The 25,656-nt window shown below is 35.6% G+C and overlaps 1 protein-coding gene across 1 annotated transcript in view; it reads left to right on the top strand.

Annotated features, from left to right (window-relative positions):
* Window positions 1–25,656, top strand: part of CFTR (CF transmembrane conductance regulator) — a 151,802-nt gene that overhangs the window by 102,503 nt on the left and 23,643 nt on the right. Inside the window, exons 21-22 of the mRNA XM_063101034.1 lie at window positions 12,132–12,383; window positions 22,321–22,476. Coding sequence (XP_062957104.1) covers window positions 12,132–12,383; window positions 22,321–22,476 — 408 coding nt within the window. The remainder of the gene's footprint in view (window positions 1–12,131; window positions 12,384–22,320; window positions 22,477–25,656) is intronic.

Raw genomic sequence — 25,656 nt, 5'->3', positions numbered from 1 at the left:
CTTTCCTTTAATATTATTTTTTTAACTGGGCCAGCTCTTTTTAGAATCTCCTGTCTTCTCACTTAATTTTATTACGGTATGCTTTTCAAGTTGGGTCTCCTAAACATATGTAAAAAAGTTTCTGTTGGACAGTAGAAAGAGAATATTAAATAAATATTGTGCTGCATTTATTTAATTCTTTGTTCAGCGTTCTACAACTTTGACTTTACATTTAAAATCCTGATGCACTTTACTTGTTTCTTTATCTAAAAATATTTGTTCACCTTGTATGTGTACAATTGCTTTCTCTTTCCTATATTAATTTTCTTGATTTATGTAATAGCCTCACACATTGATGTTGAAACCTTTGTTTGGTGCATTTCTATTCTGCATGCCCAATCTCCATGAAAGTTTCTTTAAAGTGTTTTCCATTCTTCTAGTTTTTCACATGGACATTCTGGGCTATGTGATCTGTACTTTCACATATTATCTTTCATCTCGTAGCATAAAAGGATCTTTGCAAGGACCTATTATGTTATAATACAGTCTATGAAAAATATCAATATTTGCATTTCATTTTACTTTAAAAAGTCATGTTCTTTTGTTTGAATATCAAAGTGAATATGTGAGTTTTCATTTCCCTGCCAAATAGCACAACTGGCCTTTCCTGAGCCTTTGTGGGCATTTATCTAGTTATTAATTCCCATCATTCTGCTGTCACCCATCCAATTGCTAAGGTTATACAGTAACCTTTTTATTTTCACCTTGGCATATGTTGAGAGTAGGAGGGGAGATAGATTTAGCTATTTCCCCAAATTTCACATTTATATGATGTTAACGCTAAAGGTCCTTTTGACTTCTGAAATAAAACTCAATGTGTTGTCATTTTACATTACTGAGTTGTTGACTGAATTTAGAGCTGAATTTAAAATGGAGTAAACAGGGTATTTTGCTTGACACACACTTTTAGTTTTTCAGTGTGGGCTACTCAGGAAAAAGATGCTTAAACTTGGAAAGATTATTTCCTTTACGCCTCTGGCCTAGTTTAAATATGGCCACAGAGTCAAACGTCAACAAAACTATGAAGTTATAAAAATGGCAGTGTGGCTTTTCTTTTCTCTCCCACCCTTTGCTTACACTCAGGTGCCTAGCTTTTTTTTTTTAGCTTTCAACTAGTGAAGGTGATATTTGATTGAAAACACTTAACTGCCACCTCGATTACTTTATATTTATAATAACATGTCTCAAATATCAGTAATCAAAACTGTCCAACAACCCTTTTATTACATTTTCCTAATAAATTCCTTATTTTATTCCCTAAAATAGCTCTTTTCCACCTTCTTGTCTCTTCTCAGGTGCTCCAATAATTCCATCCCCTGCACTTTTAGCCAACGACCTTGCTACCTGCTTCATCAAAAAAAAAAAAAAAAAAAGATGGAATCAGGAAAAATTCTCTCATTTCTCTCTACCAGTTGATCCAGCTGACTGCACCTCTTCTCATATTTTTCACCTTCCACTCTGTGTCCTTCCTCCTGTATTCAAGCCAATAATATACAAGTGTCCCCCTCTTTGTGGGACCTTTCTCATTATCATAAAAATACCTTCTCTTCCTCTCGAGCTACCACTCAATTTCTTTGACCTATTTCTACAAGACTTCTTGAGAAAGTGCATCTTTCCATTTTCTCCTCCCTTTCTTTCCACAACCTACTTCATTTTACTTACAGCACTCCTGTGATTCATGACCAACAGCTTGCAACCGCTCAGCAGTATTTATCCCATGAACAAATCCTTCTTCTTGTGACACTTCTCTACAGCTTCCACGAAGCTACTCTAACCTGGTTTTCCTGCTGCCCCCTCCCCCCCGCTCTGCCTTAGTAGTCTTTGCTGGCCCCTCCTCTCTTGCAGATCTCTAACAACAGCTATAATCGATCCCTCTTCTCTCTGCACTCTCTTTAGCTGTTGTTAGCTAATCCCATGCTTCAGAAATCATCTCTTGATGAATCAAAAATTCCTATCTCTAGTTTAGACCTCTCTCCTGCTCTCTGAACATAAATTCAATACCATCTTGACACCTCCATATGTTCATAAAATACAGTAATAGAATGTCTTTTAGTAGACTTGACATTTTAGGGCATTAGTTCCTACCCAGTATCTCCTCAAAATACACACAGGGTTTCAAGAGACCATGAAAATGGGACAGAACTTCTATTCTACCTACTAATTTGTCTGGCCTTATACAGCAGGTTGGGAAAAAAGTCATCTGAATGTTGTCACCTTGTGAATAATATAGTTTAATAGGTTTTAAACCACCTCAGAAATTTTAAAAGTAGTAAAATTATCAGAGTATAATTTAATAATTTCCATTAAAAAAAAACCCATGTTAAGTGGTTTTCAGTTACTTGAATTGATATCTCAATGTTTGAAAAACTGTTACTTCTAATTCACTCTTTATTTTAACATAAATTGTATATATTTCTCTCTATTTACTTCAATTGCATTTCTCATATCATTCTGTAGATGGGGTGAAAAGAGAAGCATTAATTCCTTTAACTCCACACCTCAAGTACTATTTGGATTTATAGTTGTTACTGCTAAAGCTATTAGCCTATATATATATTTATTTATTTTTTTTTTTTGACTGGTAAGGGGATTGCAATCCTCGGCACGGTGTGGTCCGCACCACGCTCAGCCAGTGAGTGCACCGGCCATCCCTATATAGGATCTGAACCCACGGCCTTGGCGCTACCAGTGCCGCACTCTCCTGAGTGAGCCACGGGGCCGGCCCTATTAGCCTATATTTTTGCCTGCGTAGTTAATGAAGCTGTGTCCTAGCTTATTTTCTTTGAATCCACAAGATGCCTGCCATTTTTAGTACCATGAAGCTTCTCTTTCTCCAATTCTTAGCAACTTAAGCATTATTTAACTTAAATAGGCAAGGCACACCTAGATTTCTGCTTCTATGAATGAAAGACAATTAAATAAATAAGCAAGAGCTGTAAAGGATGCCAAGAGTGATGTTTCAAACTTAGTGATATCGAGCCATCTGGTGACTGGTAAACCACTCACATTCACAGTTACATTATTTGCACGAGGCCGTTGACAATTCATGTTTTTTTAGGACTATCTCCCATATTTATAGTGAGTACAACTAAAAGATCTGAACATAAGAATATTATCTGGCTTCTTTAATTCTCCAAGTGAAGCAGCAGATAAACCATCTCTGCTTCCACTAATGTCTACTCTGCTGGACTGAGTGTTCCTAATAACACAAGAAGGAAGCCACTAGGGTGAGCTAGGAAGACAATGAACCTGCAGGGCTCACTTTTAGTTTCCAGTTAATGAAGCTCCCGAATGTTCTTGCAAGATTGATGCAATCTGAGAAGAGTTTTCTGTCAATAGAAACTCCCTCTGTTTCTCCTTTGTCCTTTTATTGCCTGTGTTTATTTTGGGTTCCAGTGAAAATCAAGTGACTGATTGTACAGTGACGACAAGAAACCTGATGGGAAGAGAAAAGGGAAACTTGCCTTTTCTTCATGGCTCCTGATGCCTCATTCTCTTGTATTGGAAGTATTTTCTGCTGTGAGAACCTGCGGGGAGGACTCATTTCTCTCATTTTTTTTCCTCCTTTTGATAGTTTCTTGATCATGTCTTTTTTATTTTTCTGTTCTCACAAGTCTTTGTGATATAATTTCCTCTCATGACTTTGTCTCAAGATTTCTTTGCATCCGACCATTCTCTTTCCATGCTGCAGAGTGGCTGTGGTGGACAGAGCCATGAATTCCTCTGGACATGCCACCAGAAAGTTGTGTGGCCTTAGGCAAGTCATAGCCCCCTCGAGGACCTCATTTTTCTCATTTTTAAAATCAAATGGTTTGGTGAGAAATTTTCTAAGGTTCCTGTCAGTTCTGACATCCTCTTTCTTCTGGATCCTTTCCATATGAAAAATTGCAATTCTTGGATGTATGCAGGCATTATTCCAGATCCTTATAGGAATCACATGTCTGCCTCTGTCCCTGAAAGCTAACATCCATTGCTAAAGTTATTTATCGCTGCAATGATCAGAGCTGATCAAAGAACTCCGAAGCAGTGTGTTACTAAAACCAACAAAGAGAAAGAAAATGCCACTATGATGTTCTAAAGTCTTAAATTTATGAGAATCCTAAGGGATTGCTGGAGTGTTAAAAAAAAGTTTGGAAAGTTTAGAAAGTTTATTGAGCTTTGTGCCTATCACTTTAATTTCCTAGGTTTAGATTTTCTCATTTGTTAATGACGGAATGGATTAGATCACAAGTTCTTGATCTGGCAGCACTTGAGAAAGTTGTATAAAAATACAGATTGTTTAAGGTCCAATAAGACTAGCGAAATCATTTCTTTTGGTGGAGGGCAGGGTGACTGGGCATGCTGGCAATATTTTTAAAAGTGATCCAAGTGATTCTAATGTGTATCAAGGCTTTGAATAACTGTATTAGATGCTCTCTAAGATTCATTTTAGCTCTGATTTTTTGTGAGCTATGGCAGGGGTGTCAGCAAACTTTTTCTATAATGGGTGAGATAGTAAATATCTTCAGCTTTATGGGCTATGTGGTCTCTATGGCAACTACTCAACTCAGCCTTTGTAGGGCAAAGCAGCCATGGACAATATGTGCACAAATGGGCATGGCTGAATGCAACCTGTGGGCCAGAATTTTGCTGACCTCTGGTCTATGGAATATAATTTACTTTTGAATTGATGGACCACCAGCAAAACATTTTTGTCCTATATCAGTTAATGATCCATATATAAATCCCTACAAGGCATGTAAGAAAGGATGTTTAACGACATATAATGAATGATACGTAATGACAGAGTACTTTGGGAAAGCCACAATATTTCATAATTAAGATGTTTATAGAAAAATTGTATTGAAATAGTAAAATCCCTGAGAAAGTATTTTGATTTGTTGCTTTAGACTCCTTTTCTTGAGATTTCCTTTAAAACATTTTGATTGGAAACCTTGTAGTCCCAACTGCATTCACCAAGCACTTGACAATGGCACCAAATAGAGTGTAAATAAACTCCAGTGTGAGCAGTTGATTCAATGAGTAATGTCATAGAAATGGCCAACAGATATATGAAAAAATGTTCAACATCACTAGTCATCAGGGAAATGCAAATTAAAACCACATTGAGATACCACCTCACTCCAGTTAGACTGGCTATGATCAAAAAGATGATGAATAACAAATGCTGGCGGGGGTGTGGAGAGAAGGGAACACTACTACACTGTTGGTGGGAATGTAAATTAGTACAACCACTTTGGAAAACAATTTGGAGGTTTCTAAAACAACTACATATAGATATGATCCAGCAATCCCTCTTCTGGGTATATATCCAGAGGAATCGAAATCATCATGTCGAAGAGATACCTGCACTCCCATGTTTACTGCAGCTCTGTTTACAGTAGCCAAGATATGGAAACAACCTAAATGTCCATTAATAGATGATTGGATAAGGAAACTGTGGTGTATATGTACACTATGGAACACTACTCTGCCATAAAAAAGAATAAAATACTCCCATTTGCAACAACATGGACAGACCTAGAGAAACTTAGGTTGAGTGAAACAAGCAAAGCACAGAGGGATAAATACCTCATGTGCTCACCACTCATATGTGGGAACTAAGAGAGAAAGGAAGGCAGGAAAGAAAGACCACAGTAGTCCCGTGATCCACCAGAGGGAGGGAACATTCCTAGGGCTACAAATTGAAGTTGAGGGGGTAGGGGGAGGGAGGTTAGGGGATAATTGGAAGGGGACAAAGGGTACAAAAGCAATTTCTGGTAATGGGCATGTCCCCAGAATGAATCTGACCCCCACATCATGGGCAGGAGGGGGAACAATCAGCTTTGTATCTCATGAATATTATAAACAAACAAACAAACAAATAAATAAATAAATAAAAATGAGTAATGTCAGACCTTTCACATAGAAGGGTAAATTTGAGAGTCTTTCTTTGCCTGTTGGCACACTTAGCAGTACCATGTTTACTAAATCTCTTAATTATTGAAAATGGGCACCAACATATTTGAAACTTCTGTGTTTACTTTGGATATGCCTTTTGCCATTAGTTGCAATGGATTTTCTTTCTCTTGTGTCAAGATCACCAACTCTATCACTTCTGACAGAAAAAGTGACACTGACTTGCCATGTGATTTGTTAGAAGTTAGGGTATGTGAACCATTTGTGTAGAAAGCAAGCTATAATAATTTACTGAAGGGCTAGAGTTTATAGTATACAATAAGTTACTCATTTAAGCTGTTAATAATTTATAGCAACATGGTATTTCACGGGCTTCTATTACTTATGTATAGGAGCATAAGTAATAGAAGCAGAAAGATAGATCAGAGTTTCAAGAAAATGTTTTGGGCAGAGTGTCTGTTTTCTTGATAATCATTATCTTTTTAGTCTATGTGCATGGCCTAAAGATTATGTTAATGGTTTTAAGGTAGCCTTGGGTTTCAGGTCTGTGTTAGTGAGTGTTGAAAAGCACTGGGTATGTGGTATATGTACATCATGGAATACCACTCTGCCATAAAAAAGAGTGAAATTCTGCCATTTGCAACAACATGGATGGGCTTGGAGAAACTTATGGTGAGTGAAATAAGCAAATCCCACAGGGAAAAATATCACATGTCCTCACTCATAAGTGGGAGCTAAGAGAGAAAGAAGGAACAAAAGAAAGACCACAGTGGTGCGTTGGACTTGCAGAGGGAGAGAGCACACCTAGGGATACAAAGTGGTGCAGGGGAGAGGGGGAGGGGGAGGGAAGTTGGAGGAGAAAAAAAGGCATTGGACTTATTGGGAAGGATCTATGATTTAAGGCACTTTAATCTCCCCTTTTATGTACTTCACAGTTTGAAAATTTCTCCTGTAAAATGTGATTTTTTTCACATTGTGCCAGTTTTCCAGCTAATTCTGTTCACATTTATTTCTTGCAACCCTTCTATAACAACCATTTGTGAAATCTCTTTTTAGTGTTGCCAGCCAAATCTCAAGGGTATAAAGTGTATTTTCTATTATTACGGCTTTGGGGGTATTATGGCATGTAGTTTGGGTGTTAATGCATAATTTTGATGTGCTGTCTTCTCAACAACCAAAAGGATAAAAGGAAATAGAGTGAATATTTTTGTGAGGGAGAAGAGTTTGTCTTCTTGATTTATTCTAGAAAAGGTCTTTAAGCCTTCTTTTCTGTTTGTCACAAAAAAATGAAAAGGAAAACCAGGAACCATTTTCTTCTTGACTTAAATGCATCCTTAATAAAATAAGATTGAGATGAGGCATGGAGCTATCTCTATGTTAAAATGGTCATACTCTCAAAAGACGTTTTACCCCTGATGCTTAGATTAGTGACTTCAGACATTCCTATAAAGATAATGAGATTCAGTTTTAAAGACTGACTCCTTTAGGTACTCAGGAGCATTTGGGGAGCATAATAAAATTAAATAATGAAACTGAGAATTTCAAGCAGATGATTCTCAAACAAAAATTCTACTTTGTATTTGCTATACTCTTATTTTATAGAAGTTTTCACACATTATGTCAAGTTTTCTTCCCCACAAATGAAGAATAGGTTCAATGTGTTAGTGCCAGGGTCTCATTTTGGCCTCATCTTTCAATCTCAAAGTCTAAGGAAAGTGTTCCTACCTACGTTGATGGTGGCTACAATGAGACTTTCCTGATGGTGGGTGGGGCAGTCTTGCTGCTGTAGAAAGAGCTGCCCCCTCTTTCCTCCTTGGGCAACTCTTTTCTGTGCACAGGAAGCAACAGCCTGAGATGAAGGAGTTTGACAATCTACGGTCACTCCGATAACTGCCAAATCTGAATTTCCATACAGCACAAATGGCATGGTAGTTTTTGGGTATCACATAAAAATAATGAGTAATCATTCTAAATGAGAAAGAGGATTAAGTGAAGTTAAAAAGCTCAATGAACACAAATAAATGAGACTAAAAATAGTTTGGTATATTGTAACTTCTGTCTAATTCAAATAGCAACATATATTTTCAGGCTGAGAAGCTAAGGGGTAAAATTGCAGCCTGACTACCTGCCAGTGTACTCACAGCACTGCCATTCTCACTGCACAGACACTGCTTTCTGCATGGCAAGTGGAACAATGAATTCATTCATTATTAACAGTGATTTATTAAGTGACTGCATGGTGATAAGCAGTAGATGGGGAGGAATGCTGTGAATATTCCATTGTTTGAGTACAACAAGGAATGCTTTGAACAAGGTTACTGTAATAGGCAGGATGGGTTTAACATGAATCCCAGAAGACATAAACTTCAAGTCCTCTCACTTGCATGAACCCCTTTGAAGGCCCTACACTTAATTTTATATGCATAATTTTGATTCTTTTTCTTAAGAAGAATCCCCCAAATTACTTAAGCTTCAGGCTGCACAAAACCTGGGTCTATTCCTGGTAGCAGCTATGAATCTTTAGCTATGAAATCAGGTGTGTAAAAAATATGACTTTACTTTTGCTGTGGTTGAATTTATTCTCTATTTGAACACACATTCCACTGAATGGGAGAAACAATCTCAGCGAATTCAGAGATCTTGCTGGGTTCTGAGTGGTGATCATAGAATACTAAGATATTGGGGAAGAGAGAGTGTCTAGCCCTATGTTGTCCCTTGTCCAGGCTCACTGTCTCTGAGGCACTGATGTTCCTATCTGACCTAGAGGTGTATTGTCCAGGTAGATGGAGTCTTTGTCTTTCTCGTCTTGACTTGAGCTCTCCCTTGCTGAGCTGTCTCTCAACTTCTTCTATGCCCCTGATGGATCAAAAGATTCAAATTATTTGGCTTCCCCTCTGTACCACTCTGGAATTACAGGGATATCTGAAGCTATATCAGGTCATCTGTGCCTAGACATGCCAAGCGACTGTGTCCACTCTACTGCTGTAGGCACTGGGAGCTTCTCTATGGCATGCCTCTTTCCTGGGCTTCCCCTTGGAATTGAGGCACAGGCCTCCTGTGTTCTAAAATCCCCCAAATCTAATTGAAGACAGAACTTGGATGATTTGGTTTCAAGACAGGACTCCTTTTTAGAATAACTGGTGTCTAAGGCCTCTTGTTACTCCCATTCATTGGTGACCTTTCTTGAATCACAATTTGTGGTAAGTAAGCACAGTGGCTGTTTCTTATCTATCACAAGTTCATCTGTGGCTACCGTGTCGGTGTAAACATTATGCTTTGAGTCCTTCAGGCTTTGGCTTTTGAAATTTAAAAGCCAGCATTCATATGGCTTAAAAATTTTCAAACCATTAATATCTGACTTGAGTTTCAAAGGCCAGTTTTTGAAACCTGAAAAGACCAGAACTGATTTTCTCTGCTGTGGTTCTGATGTGGCTTTTCCTTCTGGAGGCAGTGGAGATAGAATGTCCAAGCTGGAGAGTTTGTGAGGTACAGGGAATTGGTTAGTAATTCATAATATTATCTGGCCTCAACATCTATTCAGAAATGGCATTTCAGTGGCTACAAAACTGACCATGATGCAGGTGTCTGCACTAGCCACTTTTTCTTCCTGTCAGAAACTGTTCTAACCCATTAAATGGAATGAATGTCTGCTTATATGCTGTGGATGAGTGCCCATTGTTAAGATGAAATAACATGTTCTTGGTCAGGGATATTCGATCATGCTTTGGCTTACTATAATAGCTTGTCTTGGGGTCACTTTAAGCAACTAGACTTTATAAAGTCTAGACAATGAGTTGGAAAGTTTCATTTTCTAAGTTTAATAAGTATGTTCCTTTTACCACCTTTGACATTAGAAGTCCTGGATTCAGCTTCTGTGGTGACCTTAGTAATGGAGAATGTAATTTTCAGTGCTCAAACAAAAGTTCTTAGACAAAAAAAAAATTATATGCTACATCCCAGTGCTGCCAAAATAGTGGTTTTAAGAGTCCTTATTTTCTAATAGCAGTACATGTAATTTTGAGTAGTTTAGATAGCAATATTTAAATATTTAATAATTTTTTGGAAGTATTAAAATATGAAGGATTTTTGTTATATAACGTCTGTACTGATACACTAAAGTGCTTAACAAAGACTAGTTTAGAATTCTTCACAGAATTGACATGAAAAGTGTCAACAGTCTCAACTTTTGCTACACTTGTGTATTTCCTTCAATTATTTCAAGAGAGGGATGCTAGTCTTATGCATGATTAGTACAATAAAATATTTTAAATGCATTTGAGTTCTTGCTCTGGAAGTTTCATCTCAGTGATAGTTATAGTTCTAATTTGTCTTCCAGACATTATATACACTGATAGCTCTCTATGAAAATTAATGATAGTGAAATGCAAGAGCGGGCTTTAATTTAAAAATAATTAAGAATAACTGAATCAGGATTTAACCACCCATGCAAGTCACTCATAATTCAGAAGTTAAAATATTACATGTGGGAACAATTGTGATTATGTGCTTTTTGCTTCCTCTAGAATTATTTATGATGGGTATAGGATTTGGTCTCCTTTCCCTTCCATTAACAGTGGGTTTGACTTAAAAGGATTATCTTCTTGAATCTTGAGTAATTATCAAAGGTAACTTGAAAATATTTTTAAGGTGAAGGAAACTGAAGCACAGAATCACTGTTAAAGAAGAAAGAACTTTTGAAACAGAGCAGGCTTGATCAATAGCATGTGAAAACAGGCAATACAATTAGAATTTCTAAGACGGAACTTTTAATGTTCAATTAAGAACCAATATTTAAACTCCTCTGCTTCATCCACCAATCATTTCATACTAAAGATGAAGAATTTTTCCCATTTAACCTTTTGATAATGAAAAATAGAAATAATGGAAGCAAATACTCCAAATTTCTGCCCACATTTTTTTTCAGAAAGAATAATTTTTAAAGTCTAAGCCTTAGCTATAGATAATATGATAATAAATTATGATAAGTTAACGTTGTAAAGGAGAAGTTAAGTTCTTGACTGAATAAAGCCAGCCTTAACAATTATTATTAAGACTAAAAAACAAAAACAAACCAGTAAAATTCTGTTCAGTAAGCTACTAACACCTGGGAAGGGCTGAGCCATAGGATCAAGGATCTATCTTTTAAAAATAGCATTGAGTGAACTCAAAGTCTTCAAACTCATTATTTATTTATTCATTTATATTCACTTCATATATTCATTCCTTTCTTTATTTGTTAATGTTTAAATATTTGTTGAGTACCTATTATATGCCAGGCTGTTTTTAAAATCATATTCCAAATTCCAATAAATTACAATTATCCAGAGAAATATGTTCTTTTTAAATAATCTAACTAAATGCTTTTAAAAACTAGTTTAGTTCTTTAATTTCTATGCACATTAAAGATATACTCTTAAATATTACATAGATTTGTAAAGCAGATACATATTTAATTTTATATATAACTCATGTAGTCACATTTTGCTCAGTACTGGAAATTGATATTTAAGTAATTTAGATTAAAAATGTCATTATTTAACAATAGATTTATGACTTAAATTTGTGACTTAAATTTGTTTGAAGATTATTGTGAAGTTATTTAAAATAGACTGAACATCAAGAGTCCACTTATCACCAGCTGACATACAGAATTGTAGTTGGCTGGTTAGCTTGGTTACTTAGAGTGTGGTACTGATAACACCTGCGGAGATCCAGGGTTCAGTTCTTGTATTGGCCAGCCACCCTCCCGCAACAAAAACCCAACATGGAATTGAAGTTAGTTAGTAAGGTAGTTCAAGAGAAAGGCAAGAATCTTCAGCAGGTGTTGAGATGTTGATCTTATAATATACTGGTTGTACAGCATTGGGCAGCGCTGTTCATAGTAGAAGAAGAATTCCCTTTGACATCATCTATTCCTTTGAGAGTGATTTGGCTATTTATGTGTGGTTTGCATAGCTGAGAATTAAGTCATCACAAAAATAAACAAGCTTATCCAGAGCCCACTTATAAATCATAGGTAATTTCTCTTTGGTTAAGCTTTTAATTATATCCCATTATTTCCTGTTCATTGAAAAACCTGACAAATAACAGAGTGATAAGTAATGAGCATCACATCTTAAAGTTATATTTTAGGAAACATCAAACTAATTATGAAATTGTCTGCAGTTCTTAAAAATAAAATGTTTTCATTTTAGATGCGGTCTGTGAGCCGAGTCTTTAAGTTTATTGACATGCCGAAAGAAGAAGGTAAATCTTCCAAGTCAATCAAACCATCCAAGAATGGCCAGCTCTCAAAAGTTATGATTATTGAGAATCAACATGTGAAGAAAGATGACATCTGGCCCTCAGGGGGCCAAATGACTGTCAAAGACCTCACAGCGAGATATATAGATGGTGGGAATGCCATATTAGAGAACGTTTCCTTCTCAATAAGTCCTGGCCAGAGGGTGAGATTTAAACATTGCTTGCTTTGTTAGACCTGTGTTCAGTAACTGAATTCCAGTAGCCCAAAACAATGTGTTAGTAGAATCTATTTGTATCACTACTATTGTAGATTTGGACTAATATTGAACATACATATTTCAAGCTATTGTTATATGAAGTTATTTTTGTTTGAAATTTAATTTGTAGAGTCCTGAATCTATATAATAAGTCCATCTTCAATGTGGTTGTACTTGCAGAATATCTAATTATTTGTTAGGTTACTAACTAGAGAAGCTGTTAAATAAATCAAAATTATAACATGTTTTCATTTTTCCATCTTGAAAATATCTTCCAATAAGAAAAATATTTTATTGCTAAATCCGTCTAATGTCTTCTTAATTTTTATATAATTTAAACTCTGTCAAACAAGTGGTATGTTTTTCCTTAGCTTATTTCAGTTTGGTTTTTTTTAGAGTTTTTATCAAGATATAGATTATTTAATTTTTTTTCCAAATTTTTACTAAGCAAAAATTACTTACTAGACAAAAATTATTTGCTAAGCAATAATTTTGTTACTTACTAAGCAATAATTTTTTTATTTATTAAGCTTAAATGATTGTGCATGGTTTTGAAGTATTTCTATGGATCCCAGCACTGGGATGAACATATCAAAGAAACTCAATATATACCAATTGTTGGAATTGATTCTTGGAGAAGGGGATGGTCATTCTCCATATACTTCATGATCTGTAAACATGAATATGTTTAAATATAAAATATTGTCTTCAAATTCCTTATTCTGGACTGCTCTATAAATCTAGACAGGAGTATTATGTATTTGTAATAGATATTTTTTTTTCTTATTGAGATAGAATAAAAGAGAGCCAGTTCTGATGAAACTAAATTTAAAAACTTCACCATTTTGTGGTTAATTTCAAAAAAAGGCTTGAAAACATATATACAGACGCAGTCAGTGAAGATGTTAGGCCACTATCATTAACACCACCATAGGAACAGACTATTATTACTTGCTTTTGCCCATGGGTTTCGGAATATTTGATAAACACTTAATTGCATTGGACAAAGTACTATTAAAAACAAACAAAAAGTATAAGATGTATAGGATGAGCAAAAAAGTTCCTGTGCACTATGCTAAATGGCTTAAATGTAACACTTGAAATTTTGACTCATCATTCTGTCTTATGCTTAGGAGAAATAAATTCACATACCACTAAAGTTAACTCTATTATATTTCTGTTCATCAAGGATGTGATTTGTTTTATTTTTTCTTTTTCTGAGGGAAAACAGTTTTAAATGGGCATAAATGGAAAGATTTTACATTTTAGATTGAATTTGCCCCTAGTATTAGAATGAGGATGTTTATAGACATTTGTTTTATACTAGAGCACTGATGAAATCTTAGAGTTTTCTGATGTTTCTGCTTCATTATTTAATTTGGAGAGATATGCTTTGGAGAGTTAGTTATGCTTTGGAACTATGTAAAATGATTTGCCTTAGCTCCTACCTTGCATTGGAAAAAGTGTAATTAATTACTCTGCTTTGCTTTACACATCAATGAACAGCATAAGCAGCTGAGAGGATCTTTTCCTGGGGTCACCAGGATGGATGTCCAAAGTGCTGTCATCATTATAAACAATAGCAACAAAAAGGCTGATATAAACCAGGGTGGAAAGTCTTGGTAAACTATATGCTTTTCCTCCTCCTAACATCCTCCCACTCCTTTGTTTTACTGAGGCTGAACTAAATTAAATTCAACCAAGCCCTACTCGAGTGGCAGAATTTGCAGAATCCTCATTACTGTAGGAAGTTTCCCTGAAGTGAGCATAGTAATCAGAGATGCTGCAAAATGAGAAAGAAGCAATATGCTCAGGCATTTCATTTTCTTGGAACTTATATACAAAACAGGCCATGTGTGTTCAGTAACTATCCATTGGAAGGCACTCTCCAGGTACTTTGGGGGAACTGAAAATTGCTCACCTGAGGCTATGGATCATGCCATCTGTCAAAAGACAGAATTACAACAATTTTAGTTTAAAGATCTCAATTGGCTTTATTCGCAATTCTAGAACCGGGCAACACTTCATTCCATAAAATAGAATAAGTGTTCCAATGAGTCAAGCAGAGGAGGTTAGCTTTGTAAGACAGAAAAAGGGCTGAAGAAAGTAGAAACAAAGAACAAAAAGTGAGTTGGTCCTTTCAAAGTTACTTTCCTTATAATGTGGGGACAGGGAGACAGAAAAATAGAAAAATAATTGATTGGTTAATATCAGCTTACTTCAGCTTAAAGATTAAACAGAGGGAACTTTGTTAGTTTGAAACTGACCTGTTTGGGGAATCAGGTTGTTATCTCTCTCTCTCCCCTGATTTCTTGGAAGGCCAGAGAATAACTCAGTTTTGGTTTGGTGAGCATGGGTGACTCCATTTGTACTTTTAGTCTTGTCTGTTGGGGCCTCCTGCAAGAGTTTAGTTCAAAACAATGGCCTCCTATAATTTTTGTTTAACACATCCGAAGAGGGAACCTAATGTTTATTAAGAGCTTATAATTTACTAAGCCCTGTTCAAAGACCTTTATTTGCTGTCATATTTGATATCATTTTAACCCCAAAGGTAGCTATTCCTACCCTTATTTTTCACGATGTAGGAAATTCAGGTTCAGTTGAGTGAGTGAGAAAGTAGGGATTTTAAACCCCAATCTGCCTGACTTCAAAGTCCTTTTTCACCAGATGCTATTGATTCTCTTAAAAGAAGAAGGTAGAGGAGCAGAACTGGAGAGAAAGAGGGAGAGACAGACAGACAGTCAGAGTGTGTGTGAAAGAGAGAGAGAAAGTTTTTGTCCCAGGAGATGGCAATCTAAGAGGAGAAATGTGAGCCAGTGAGACCTGAGGCAGACTTACTGTGAAGCTAACAAAGCTTGTTTCAAAGATCTTTATTTGCCTGTGACATTTCCAAGGCTCTATACCTAATTTTGTATTTAGAATTTTGTAATCTTTATTTTTGAAAAGAGCCCTCTCTCCAAATTTATAAATTTCAGGCTCCAAAAACCTTGATATGCCCTTGAATGAGGGATGTACAGGTAAAATTCTATGGCAATTCAGAGGAAGAAACAGTTAGAATCAATTGGCAGAGAGTTGGGCTATTCCGGAAGGATTTATACAGGAAGTGGCATTTAGCATAAGACTTTGAGACTGGAACTCTGTATATGAACAAGTAAAGGTGAGTGAGAGAGGGTGCTCCAGGCAGAGGGAATAACATGAGGCATGAGGCATGTGCAGAAAACAGTGGCTGGTTCAGGATGCCTAAAGGAGGTAATAGGAGACAAGATTGGGAGCAAGGTGATAGAGTTTGTGGATCCTTAAAGCCAAAGCAATAAAGAAGAATCTGAAGACTCAGATCCTAATACATTTTGCTATTAAATGGTTGAGGTATTGTGATATAATAAATATACAGTTGATCTTCATCCTGTTTCCTAGCACAGAGCTCCTAAAACCCTTGGAATTTCCTAAGTGATAAGAGCTATAGGAGCATCTTTTGTTATACTATTCGTTTTTTGTCTTCAGTTCCTGAAATAGTTTCACGAGCAATAAAAGTGAAAGAAGCATTCTTTGTTATTTATAACAAGCCCCTTTCAACCACACGTAAGTGCATGTTAGTAAGGTAGCTTTTGGAAATCCCATAAGAACATGGAAAACAACCAGGTAATAAGAGGGTTAGGGTTGGAACTTTCAGCTCCACGCCTTGACCTCCAGGGATGGGAGAGGGGCTGGAAATTGAGTTCTATCAGCAGTGGCCAGTGAGTTAGTTATTCACGTCTATGTAATGAAACCCTCATGTAAACCCTAACTAAAGTGGTTTGGAGAGCTTCAGGGCTGATGAACACATTAAGGTGCTTGGAAAGTGGTATGCTGAGAGAGTAAAGAAGCTCTGCACCCCTTCCCACATACCTTTCTCTGTGTATCTCTCCCATCTGGCTTTTCCTGAGTTGTATCTATTTATAATAAACTAGTAACCTAGGGAGTAAACTGTTCCTGAGTTCTGTGAGCCATTCTAGCAAATGATCAACCTGAGGTGGGGTTTGTGGGAATGTGCAATTTATAGATGGACAGTCAGAAGCACAGGTGACAACCTGGACTTGCCATTGGCATTTGAAAAGTAGGAGGCAGTCTTGTGGGAATGAGCCCTTATCCTGTGGAGTCTGCTCTAGCTCTGGCAGTTAGCATCCGAATTGCTAGTGTCAAAAACGCAGTGTCTTATATAGCATTAGAAGGGTTGTGTGTAGTATAGGGAGAATAGTTTATTTATTTATTGTTTTTAGTGGTCTTTGGTTGTCCTCAAGAGCAGTGCTTCTCAAAGTGTGGTCCCTGGACCAGCATCATCTGCATCACTTGAGAACTTATGAGAAATGCATTTTATTGGGCCTCACCAAAGAATCAAAAATTCTGTGGGTAGGGATGGTAGTCTGAGTTTTAGCATAATTTCCAGATGGTGCTGATGCATGCCTGCCCAAGTGTGAGAGCCCCTGTTTAAGAGAGCAATTAGGTGTAGGGGAGTGATGGTAAAAGACTAACTACAAAGGGTTAAAGAATGGGTGAGTACTGAAGACAGAAGCTGTGTAGAACACCAATGGTAGCTGTGAAAAGGAGAAAACAAGAACACTGGTGTGAAGGGATAGTCAGATCAAATGCAATATGGAGGCATTTGCCTCTGCACTGAGGAGGAATAGACAGTTTTATTTCTTCCTTGCTAAGCTGTATACTTTTTATCTTTTTGTCTTATTACATTAGCTAGGATGTTCAGTACGATGCTGAAAGCAGTGGTGACAGGGGACTTCCTTGCCTTGTTCCTGATCTTAGTGGGAAAGATTTTAATTTCTCACCATTAAGTATGGTTTTAGCAGTAAGTTTTTTGTAGAAGTTCTTTATCAAGTTAAGGAAGTTCCCTTCTATTTCTAGTTTGCTGAGAGGGATTTTCCTAGTTTATCAGGGATGGGTGTTGGATTTTGTCAAATGCTTTTCTGCATCTATTAATATGATCATTGGATTTTTCTTTTTTAGCATGTTGATATGATGGATTACATTAACTGATTTTCAAAGCCTAAATCAATCTTGCATACCTGGGATAAATACTACTTAGTAGAGGTGTATATTTATTTTTATACATTGTTGGATTCAATTTTCTAATATTTTGTTGAGGAATTTTACATCTATGTTCATGAGAAATATTGGTTTGTAGTTTTGTGACATCTTTGTCTGATTATTATGGTATTAAGGTAACGTTAACCTCATACAATGATTTAGGAAGTATTTCCTCTGCATCTATCTTTTGGAAGAGATTGCTACTTTAAATATCTTGTGTAATTCACCAGTGAACCCATCTGGGCCTGGTTCTTTCTGTTTTGAAAGTTCATTAATTATTGATTCAATTTCTTTTACAGATGTAGGCATATTTAGATTGTCTATTTTTCCTTCTGCGAGAATTGGTAGATAGTGTTAGCTAGGCTAGAGAAATCTATTTTATTGATCTCTTCAATGAAACCAGCTTTTGGTTTTGTTGATTTTCTTTATTGACTTCCTGTTTTCAATTTCATTGATTTCTTCTCTAATTTATATTATTTCTCCTTTTCCACTTACTTTTGATTTAATTTGTTCTTTTTTACCTACTTTTTAAAGATGGAAGCTTATATGATTGATTTTACATCGTTTCTAATGTATGCATTCAATAATATAAATTTTCCTCTAAGCACTGCTTTTGCTGCATCTCACAAATTTTGATTAATCATATTTTCATGTTTATTTAGTTCAAAATATTTTAAAATTCTTTTTGACCTATGTGTTATTTTAAAGTGTGTTGTTTATTTGCCAAGTATTTTTGGATTTTCCATCTGTCTTTCTGTTGTTGATTTCTAGTTTAATTCTATTGTGGTCTGAAAGTATACATTGTATAACTCTGTTCTTTTAAATTTATTAAGTTGTGTTTTATGGCCCAGAATATGGTTTGTCTTGGTGAATATTCAATGTGAGCTTGAGAAAAATGTGTACTTTGACTTTGTTGGCTGAAGTAGTCTATGGATGTCAATTACATCCAGTTGATTTTTGGTGCTGTTGAGTTTACTATGTCCTTACTAATTTTCTCTCTTCTGGATCTGTTCATCTTTAATAGAAGGTGTTGAAGTCTCCAACTGTAATAGTGGAGTTTTCTATTTCTTTGTATAGTTCTATCAGTTTTTTGCCTCATATGTTCTGATGCTTTGTTCTCAGGCACATATTCATTAAGGATTGGTATATCTTTTGGAGAATTAATTCTTTTATCCTTGCATAATGCCCTTTTATTCTTGATATCCTTGCTTTGAAGTCTGTTCTATCTGAAAGTAATATAGCTACTCCAGTTTTATCTTGACCTGTGTTAATATGGTATAAATTTCTCCATCCCTTTACTTTTAATCTATATATGACTTTAAATTTAAAGTGGATTTTTTTGTAGACAACATATGGTTGAGTCTTGTTTTTTGATCCACTCTGACAATCTCTGTCTTTTAATTGAGGTATTTAGACTATTGATGTTTTAAGTGATTATTGATATACTTAGATTAATATCTAGCATATTCGTTACTGTTTTCTGTTTGTGTCCCTTGTTCTTTGCTCCTATTTTTATTTTCTACTCTTTTTCTTCTCAGTGTGGTTTTAACTGAGCATTTTATATTATTCCATTTTATCTCCTTTCTTGGCATAGCAATTCTACTTTTTGAACTTATTTTTGTGGTTGCCCTAGAAACTGCAATATACATTTGCAACTATTTCACAACTCTTACTTTAAATATCTATTTTTCTTTTCAATATCAAATAGCTTTTTCTTAAAAGTTTTTGATTTTTTGTCTAAATTTTAATAGCCAGGTCACCTTCCCCCAACTAGAATATCTGTTCCTTTTTCTTTCCATTTCTTTTTCCTCTCAAAATGCAGGCTGAAATTTTAATTTCATGATAAACCTGAACTTAATTAAAATTTCTCAGATGGTATATTGCATATGAGTATATCACATTACTAGACAGTCCTCTGAATAAATAGATATTTAATAGTACTTCAAGACCTACTCTTTTGGGTAAACTTAGCTACTTTCTCCATTTTTAGTCCCTTCAAAATACGGAAGTGCCAGAAATAATTCATAAGAATATTAGGGTTCAGATCACATCAGCACAAGCTCTTTGTTAAACACATTTCCATTTTCTGCCCTGTAAAAATTACTGTGAAGTAGCTGAATTATTCAGTAACTTACACTGGGCTTATGAAAAGCATATTCTCAAGACTATGTTTTATTAATAGTAAACAGAGATATGTGAACATATAAAAGCTTCAGTTATAATCATCTTGTGGATCTAAATTTCACTTGACTTGACATCTTGATTTCTGGAGACCACAAGGAAATGAAAAGTGATTACAATGAGTTTTCATCTGTTGAAATATTAAAACGGTGAGTAGAACACTCTGAAAGGAATGTCCTGAGACTGTTCTATTCATGGTATAATGCAATTACAACTACTACCAAACTAAACACTGTTTAACTCTCCACATGATATTCTGACTTATCTTGATCCAAAATCCTCAAAGAGGAGGTACAAAATACTGACTTGGAATTAAGATATTTCTTAAAAGCTTATTTGTGGGAATTATTCTAGCTTTACTCAACAGATCATTGAGAAGCCTGGAAAAACAAATCCCGGAAAAGAATTATTATGTGTCAATTATATAAACAAGAAGACTTTGTTAGATACAAACCAATGAGATTCCTTGCTGTTGAAAAACGTGTCAGATGTACTGCTTTACCAGAAGTTCAGTGATGTAAGGAAAGCAGAGCAATAGCCAAAAACTTTAAAGCTAAACAAAAGATTTACAAATTGCCTCTCATTCCAGTCTTATCCCAACATAAAAACTGGTTTCTCTAAAAATTTCAGTATTTGCTTCTGAAGGAAAGGGAATGTGATCATTTATCCTATTCATTAAACTGATGATATAGGGATTTAGACCTAAAGGCACTTTTTCCTAAAAATTCTTGACATGACCTTAGAGCAAATTATGTCCACCTATTGAACTTCCCTTTCTTCTCTACCCCCATACCTCACCTGTGCTGGGCATATTCAGATTTCTTAAACAAAGCTTTACTGTTGTGTTTGAAAAATCATGACATATGGTGAATGTGTTTGTGCAACATGGGCTGATTCAGAAATGGAATTGTGCATATGAAATCCCACAAGATTTTAAAATTGAATTGATCTGGTAATTGACTAAAATTGACTAAATTAATGTATTTGTTACGTCAACTAAATACATATGTTCATTCATCTGCTCATCCATCCTTCCGTCTGACTATCCTGACTATCCCTCATCCATCCTTCCATCTAACTATCCCTCAGTCAATCCAAACAAGTATTTATTGAGCACTTTGTGTAAGCCAACCACTAACTTAAGTATAGAGAATTCAATGGAAAACATGATAGACTACCCAGCCCTTGTTGAACTTATATTCTTGGGTGAACACAAGCAATAATTAATAAAAATAAATCAAATAAATACCAATTATGATTAGTACTATGAAGAAACTCAACAGGGTATTGTGCATAACATGTTGTGGATCTAGTAGTCTCAGTTGTCTCAGGAGAACCCACATTTGTTAAAGTCCCACTGTAGAGCTCTTCAATGGATAGGAAGAGAATCATGTCGTTATTGTTTACCAACTTATCCCAAAGGCCTAGTTTATTACCAGGTTCCCAATAAGAGTTCAATAAGTTATTATTGTTATGGCTTTTTATATACTCTAAAACATTTATTATGGTCCATGCACTGATTCTGGTATATTTTTTAAATTGCTGATTTACAGTGAATTGGAAATTTTTTTATTGGTTATGAATATTCATGAATACAAAGCTGATTGTCCCCCCTTGTGCCCTAGATGTGAAGGCCAGATCCATACTGGCAGCATGCCCATTACCACAAATTGCAATTGTACCCCATGTCACCCACCCAATTATCCCCAACCTCACTCCCCCTCTCCCTTTCCCCCACTCCACTTTGTATCCCTAGGTATATTCTCTCCCTCTGCAAGTCCAACACGCTATTGTGGCCTTTCTTTACTTCCTTCTTTCTCTCTTAGCTCCCACTTATGAGTGAGTACAAGTGGTATTTATCCCTCTGTACTTTGCTTATTTCACTCACCATAAGTTTCTCCAAGCTCATCCACGTTGCTGCAAATGGGAGAACTTCATTCTTTTTTATGGCAGAGCAGTATTCCATGGTGTATATATACCACAGTTTCCTTATCCAATCATCCATTGATGGGCATTTAGGTTGGTTCCATATCTTGGCTATTGTAAACAGAGCTGCGATGAACATGGATGTGCAGGTATCCCTTCGACATGATGATTTCCATTCCTCTGGGTATATGCCCAGAAGTGGGATTGCTGGATTGTATGGAAGACCTATCAGTAGTTGTTTAAGAAACCTTCATACTGTTTTCCATAGTGGTTGTACTAATTTACAGTCCCACCAACAGTGTAGGAGTGTTCCCTTCTCTCCACACCCTCGCTAGCATTTGTTATTCACCATCCTTTTGATTTTAACAAGTCTAACTGGGGTGAAGTGGTATCTCAATGCTTTTGCTTAGTGCAAAATGGAAATTTTTGTCATTAGTAAAGGTCAGTGATAAATGAAGCCAGCTTCAGGGGTCCAATTCCTTATGGCTAGTTTCTGTATTCTGTTCTAGAGCTGCTCTTCCCCATGTCAATATTGGTCAGAATTAGGAGTGTGCAAAAAGGTTTGAATAAATAACTAAAAATCTTCCGCTGGTGATGAAAAAACAATTCTAATGGTTTCTATTGAAGTACAATGCTGAATTACATTTATGTTACGGTATCTGTATGTCATAGGAGTAATTCCATCACTTTTACCTTATAGGTGGGCCTCTTGGGACGAACTGGATCAGGGAAGAGTACTTTGTTATCAGCTTTTTTGAGACTGCTGAACACTGAAGGTGAAATACAGATCGATGGTGTGTCTTGGGATTCAATAACTTTCCAACAGTGGAGAAAAGCCTTTGGAGTGATACCGCAGGTGAGCCAAAAAGACTTAGCCAGGAAAAAAAGCCACTAAATTATATTTTTGCTTTTGTACTCAAGAAATTCACATTATGCTGCAGAATAAATTTGTTACGCATTGCAATAGTGCAATCCAGTTTTTAATAGGGAGAAAAAAAATGTTTATACAAAGTTTCGAATTCTCTGTGATGCAGAGTTATGAAAATGCTCATAGTTTTGATAGAGTTTTCCAGAAGACACAATCTGCAGCAGGAGCCTGGGGTTTTTGTTTTTACCAACTTTTCCCCCCACCCTGCTTCATTGGTCTGAGCTCCAAGTTAGCAATCACAGCAGGTTGAGAAATGCTTTGTAAAACATAAAAGATGCTCCTGAAATAACAAACACTTGAAGTCATGAGGTAGTGGAATTGAAAACAGAAAATGTAATGATTGTTATTTGTTCTTTCGATTGGATGAACCATATCAGATTAATCTGTACCTTTTTTTTTTTTTTTAAATGTCACTCTTTGGTTTGGGTCACAAAGGATCTTTAGCCTCACTGGCTTAGTGTCATTCTATTTGTGTTATTGTGCAAGAGAACTTCTTGTATATGAGAGAAATAGCATTGGTTCCAGATTAAAATGGTCTGAATGGAAACCAAGAAATATTTTTACCAGGACCAAATCTGAAAGGCATTTGCTGTATTTCTACTGGTATTTGCTCTTGTCTTCATGGGTATATTCGCTCTTTTAATGACCACTTTCCTCCCTCTGTACTAATGGGCACTGAATCCATTCCACTACCATGGTTCTTTCTAATACTTCTCTATGTTTAACACAAAATTAAAATGCCAGGAACATCTCCAGGTAGACTGACTACAATCTAGCTCAAGAAAAAAGCTTCTATTTCTTGACAAATTACCTTTGTGGATCACTTGCTCCTTTCTACTAATGAGGCACTAAATATAGTAACTGCTAGACTGATGCTTCTAATTTGTTTAGACTTCACCATTTTGCCAGAAGCTTAATCCTGTTTGGAGTTTTAAAAACAGTATTGTTTCTTCAGAAATAAAAAAGAGATTGTCAGATGGTGTAAAGATAAAGGGAGACTGGAAATACAAGTATCCTGGGTGATAGCATTAGGCAAAATAAAAATGTCGAAGAACATGGAACAGAATCTGGTTGTCAGAGAAGTGTTATTCAGTTTAACCTAAGTCTTCTGGTCCCATTATTAACTAACAAAAATGAAGCTTTTTGTTTTTGTTGTTTTTGTTCACACAAATCTGCCAATTAGAATAAACCAAGCTCTAAAAAATAATTTCGACTTCACTGGAATCCTTTAGTTTATCTGCCATAGAGAGGTAGAGAGGTTTTTGTTTTATTGTGTGCTTCATTTAGGAACCTAAATATGCAAGATCTAGAGGAAAATTGAGTGGGCCAGAGTTAAGAAAATTCTTTATTTTGCCTTTCTGCCGAAGTGAATCTTCCAAATTTGTCTTTATTCTATTTTCCCTCTTCTATGGCTTCAAGCTTTATATAAACTAAGCAAGAAATATTCCAGAGAGTCCTTAAAAAATGCATGAGGATGCTGAATTAGGTACTTCTCATGTATGTGTTTATGACCCTGGTTTCTGGGACTGTTTCTAAATATCACAAAGATGTCTGTAGACAGAATGTACTATTTCTTCTACAGAAACAACTATTGAACATTATGTGAATAATGCCCAAGAAAGAAGGATGGCAAACTTCTCATATATTTTGATGTCTAAACCTTTTATTTTTTATTTATTTATTTGCTGTTATAGTTGTTTTTTTAAAATTTTTATTTTGTTGATATACAATGTGGTTCTCTGAACTTAAACCTTTTATTTTTTTAACTTTTCTTTGAAAGTTCAAATTATGTAATTTTTTTCTTTCCTGGAGTTTGATCTTTAAAAAGAAAAAAAAGAAGAAAGAAGGAATTAAAAATTCAAAGAAAGCTAGTTTTGTTTGTTTTTACATCTTTTTCTTCTTTCCATCTCCTGGACCTTGCAAGGGCATGGTTCCAAATATCTCTGACATTGAGACATCAGGGATCTCTGAGTCAATTGGTCACTTGTTTTCAGACATGTGAAACAGGAACTTTGAATAAGAAACTTCCCCTCTCTATCATAGCAGTCCGAAGACATCAGCTGTGGAATCATAAGATGCCATTACTTTTGGCAAGTCCTTGCAGTTTTTCATGTTCTTCCCTCCTGTCTCTATTAAACAATCTTGGAGAAAGCTGGAAGACAGGCTATTGTGTACATTTCAAGGTGGAGCTTCCTTAATTTGTTCTACTTTACCATAAGGCTTATAATCAGAGCCCCATTGGCTTAGGCAATTTGAACACCAAGACTTAAGATTGTTCATTAACCTTGAAACAAATTAAGGACTTAATTCATAAAAAACAAAAAAATAAATTTTACATGTGTTTTTAAAACTTCAGTTACAAGTTTGAAATTCTGCAAGGTATTTTGATAGAATAATTAGTCCTATTCTTGCAATGGGACTTTATGATCCCCAAATAATTCATGCCCACACTCTGCTCCCACCATGTTTTGAGTTGAGGCATGTTTTGCTCTGGGGGATATCTGATGGGGCCAAAACATGTATCTGTAGATCTGAACAATGAAATTGGTGATATAGTAGTTCTCATTCAGTTTAATAATAATTAACAATTTAATAATTAATTATTAAATTCCTCCTATATGCTTAAAGTTACAGTTGACCCTTAAACTATGAAAGTTTGAACTACGCAGTTCTGCTTATACGCAGTTTTTTTCAATAAGTCTACAGTACAGTACTATAAATGTATTTTCTCTCCCATATGATTTTCTTAATAACATTTTCTTTTCTCTAGCTTATTGTAAGAATACATTATATAATACATGTAATATACAAAACATGTGTTTGACTTTATGTTATTAATAAGACTAACAGTAGGTGATTGGTAGTTAAGTTTTTGAGGAGTCAAAGATATACATATGGGTTGGCCACTTTGTTCGCTTGAGAGAGGGTGGTGTTGATAACACCAAGGTCAAGGGTTTGCATCCCCATACTGGACAGCCGCCAAAAAAAAAAAATAAAAAAAAGGTCACATAGATTTTTGACTGCACTGAGGTTGGTGCCCCTAACCCTCACATTATTCAAAGATCAACCATATAAGTACTATAGGTATTGTAGTTATATAAAAGGTAT

The sequence above is a fragment of the Cynocephalus volans genome, chromosome 6 (genome assembly GCF_027409185.1).
Source record: "Cynocephalus volans isolate mCynVol1 chromosome 6, mCynVol1.pri, whole genome shotgun sequence".
Classification (NCBI taxonomy): Eukaryota; Metazoa; Chordata; class Mammalia; order Dermoptera; family Cynocephalidae; genus Cynocephalus; species Cynocephalus volans.
Note: the sequence above shows the minus strand (reverse complement) of the source record. Positions and strands in the feature narration are given on the sequence as shown.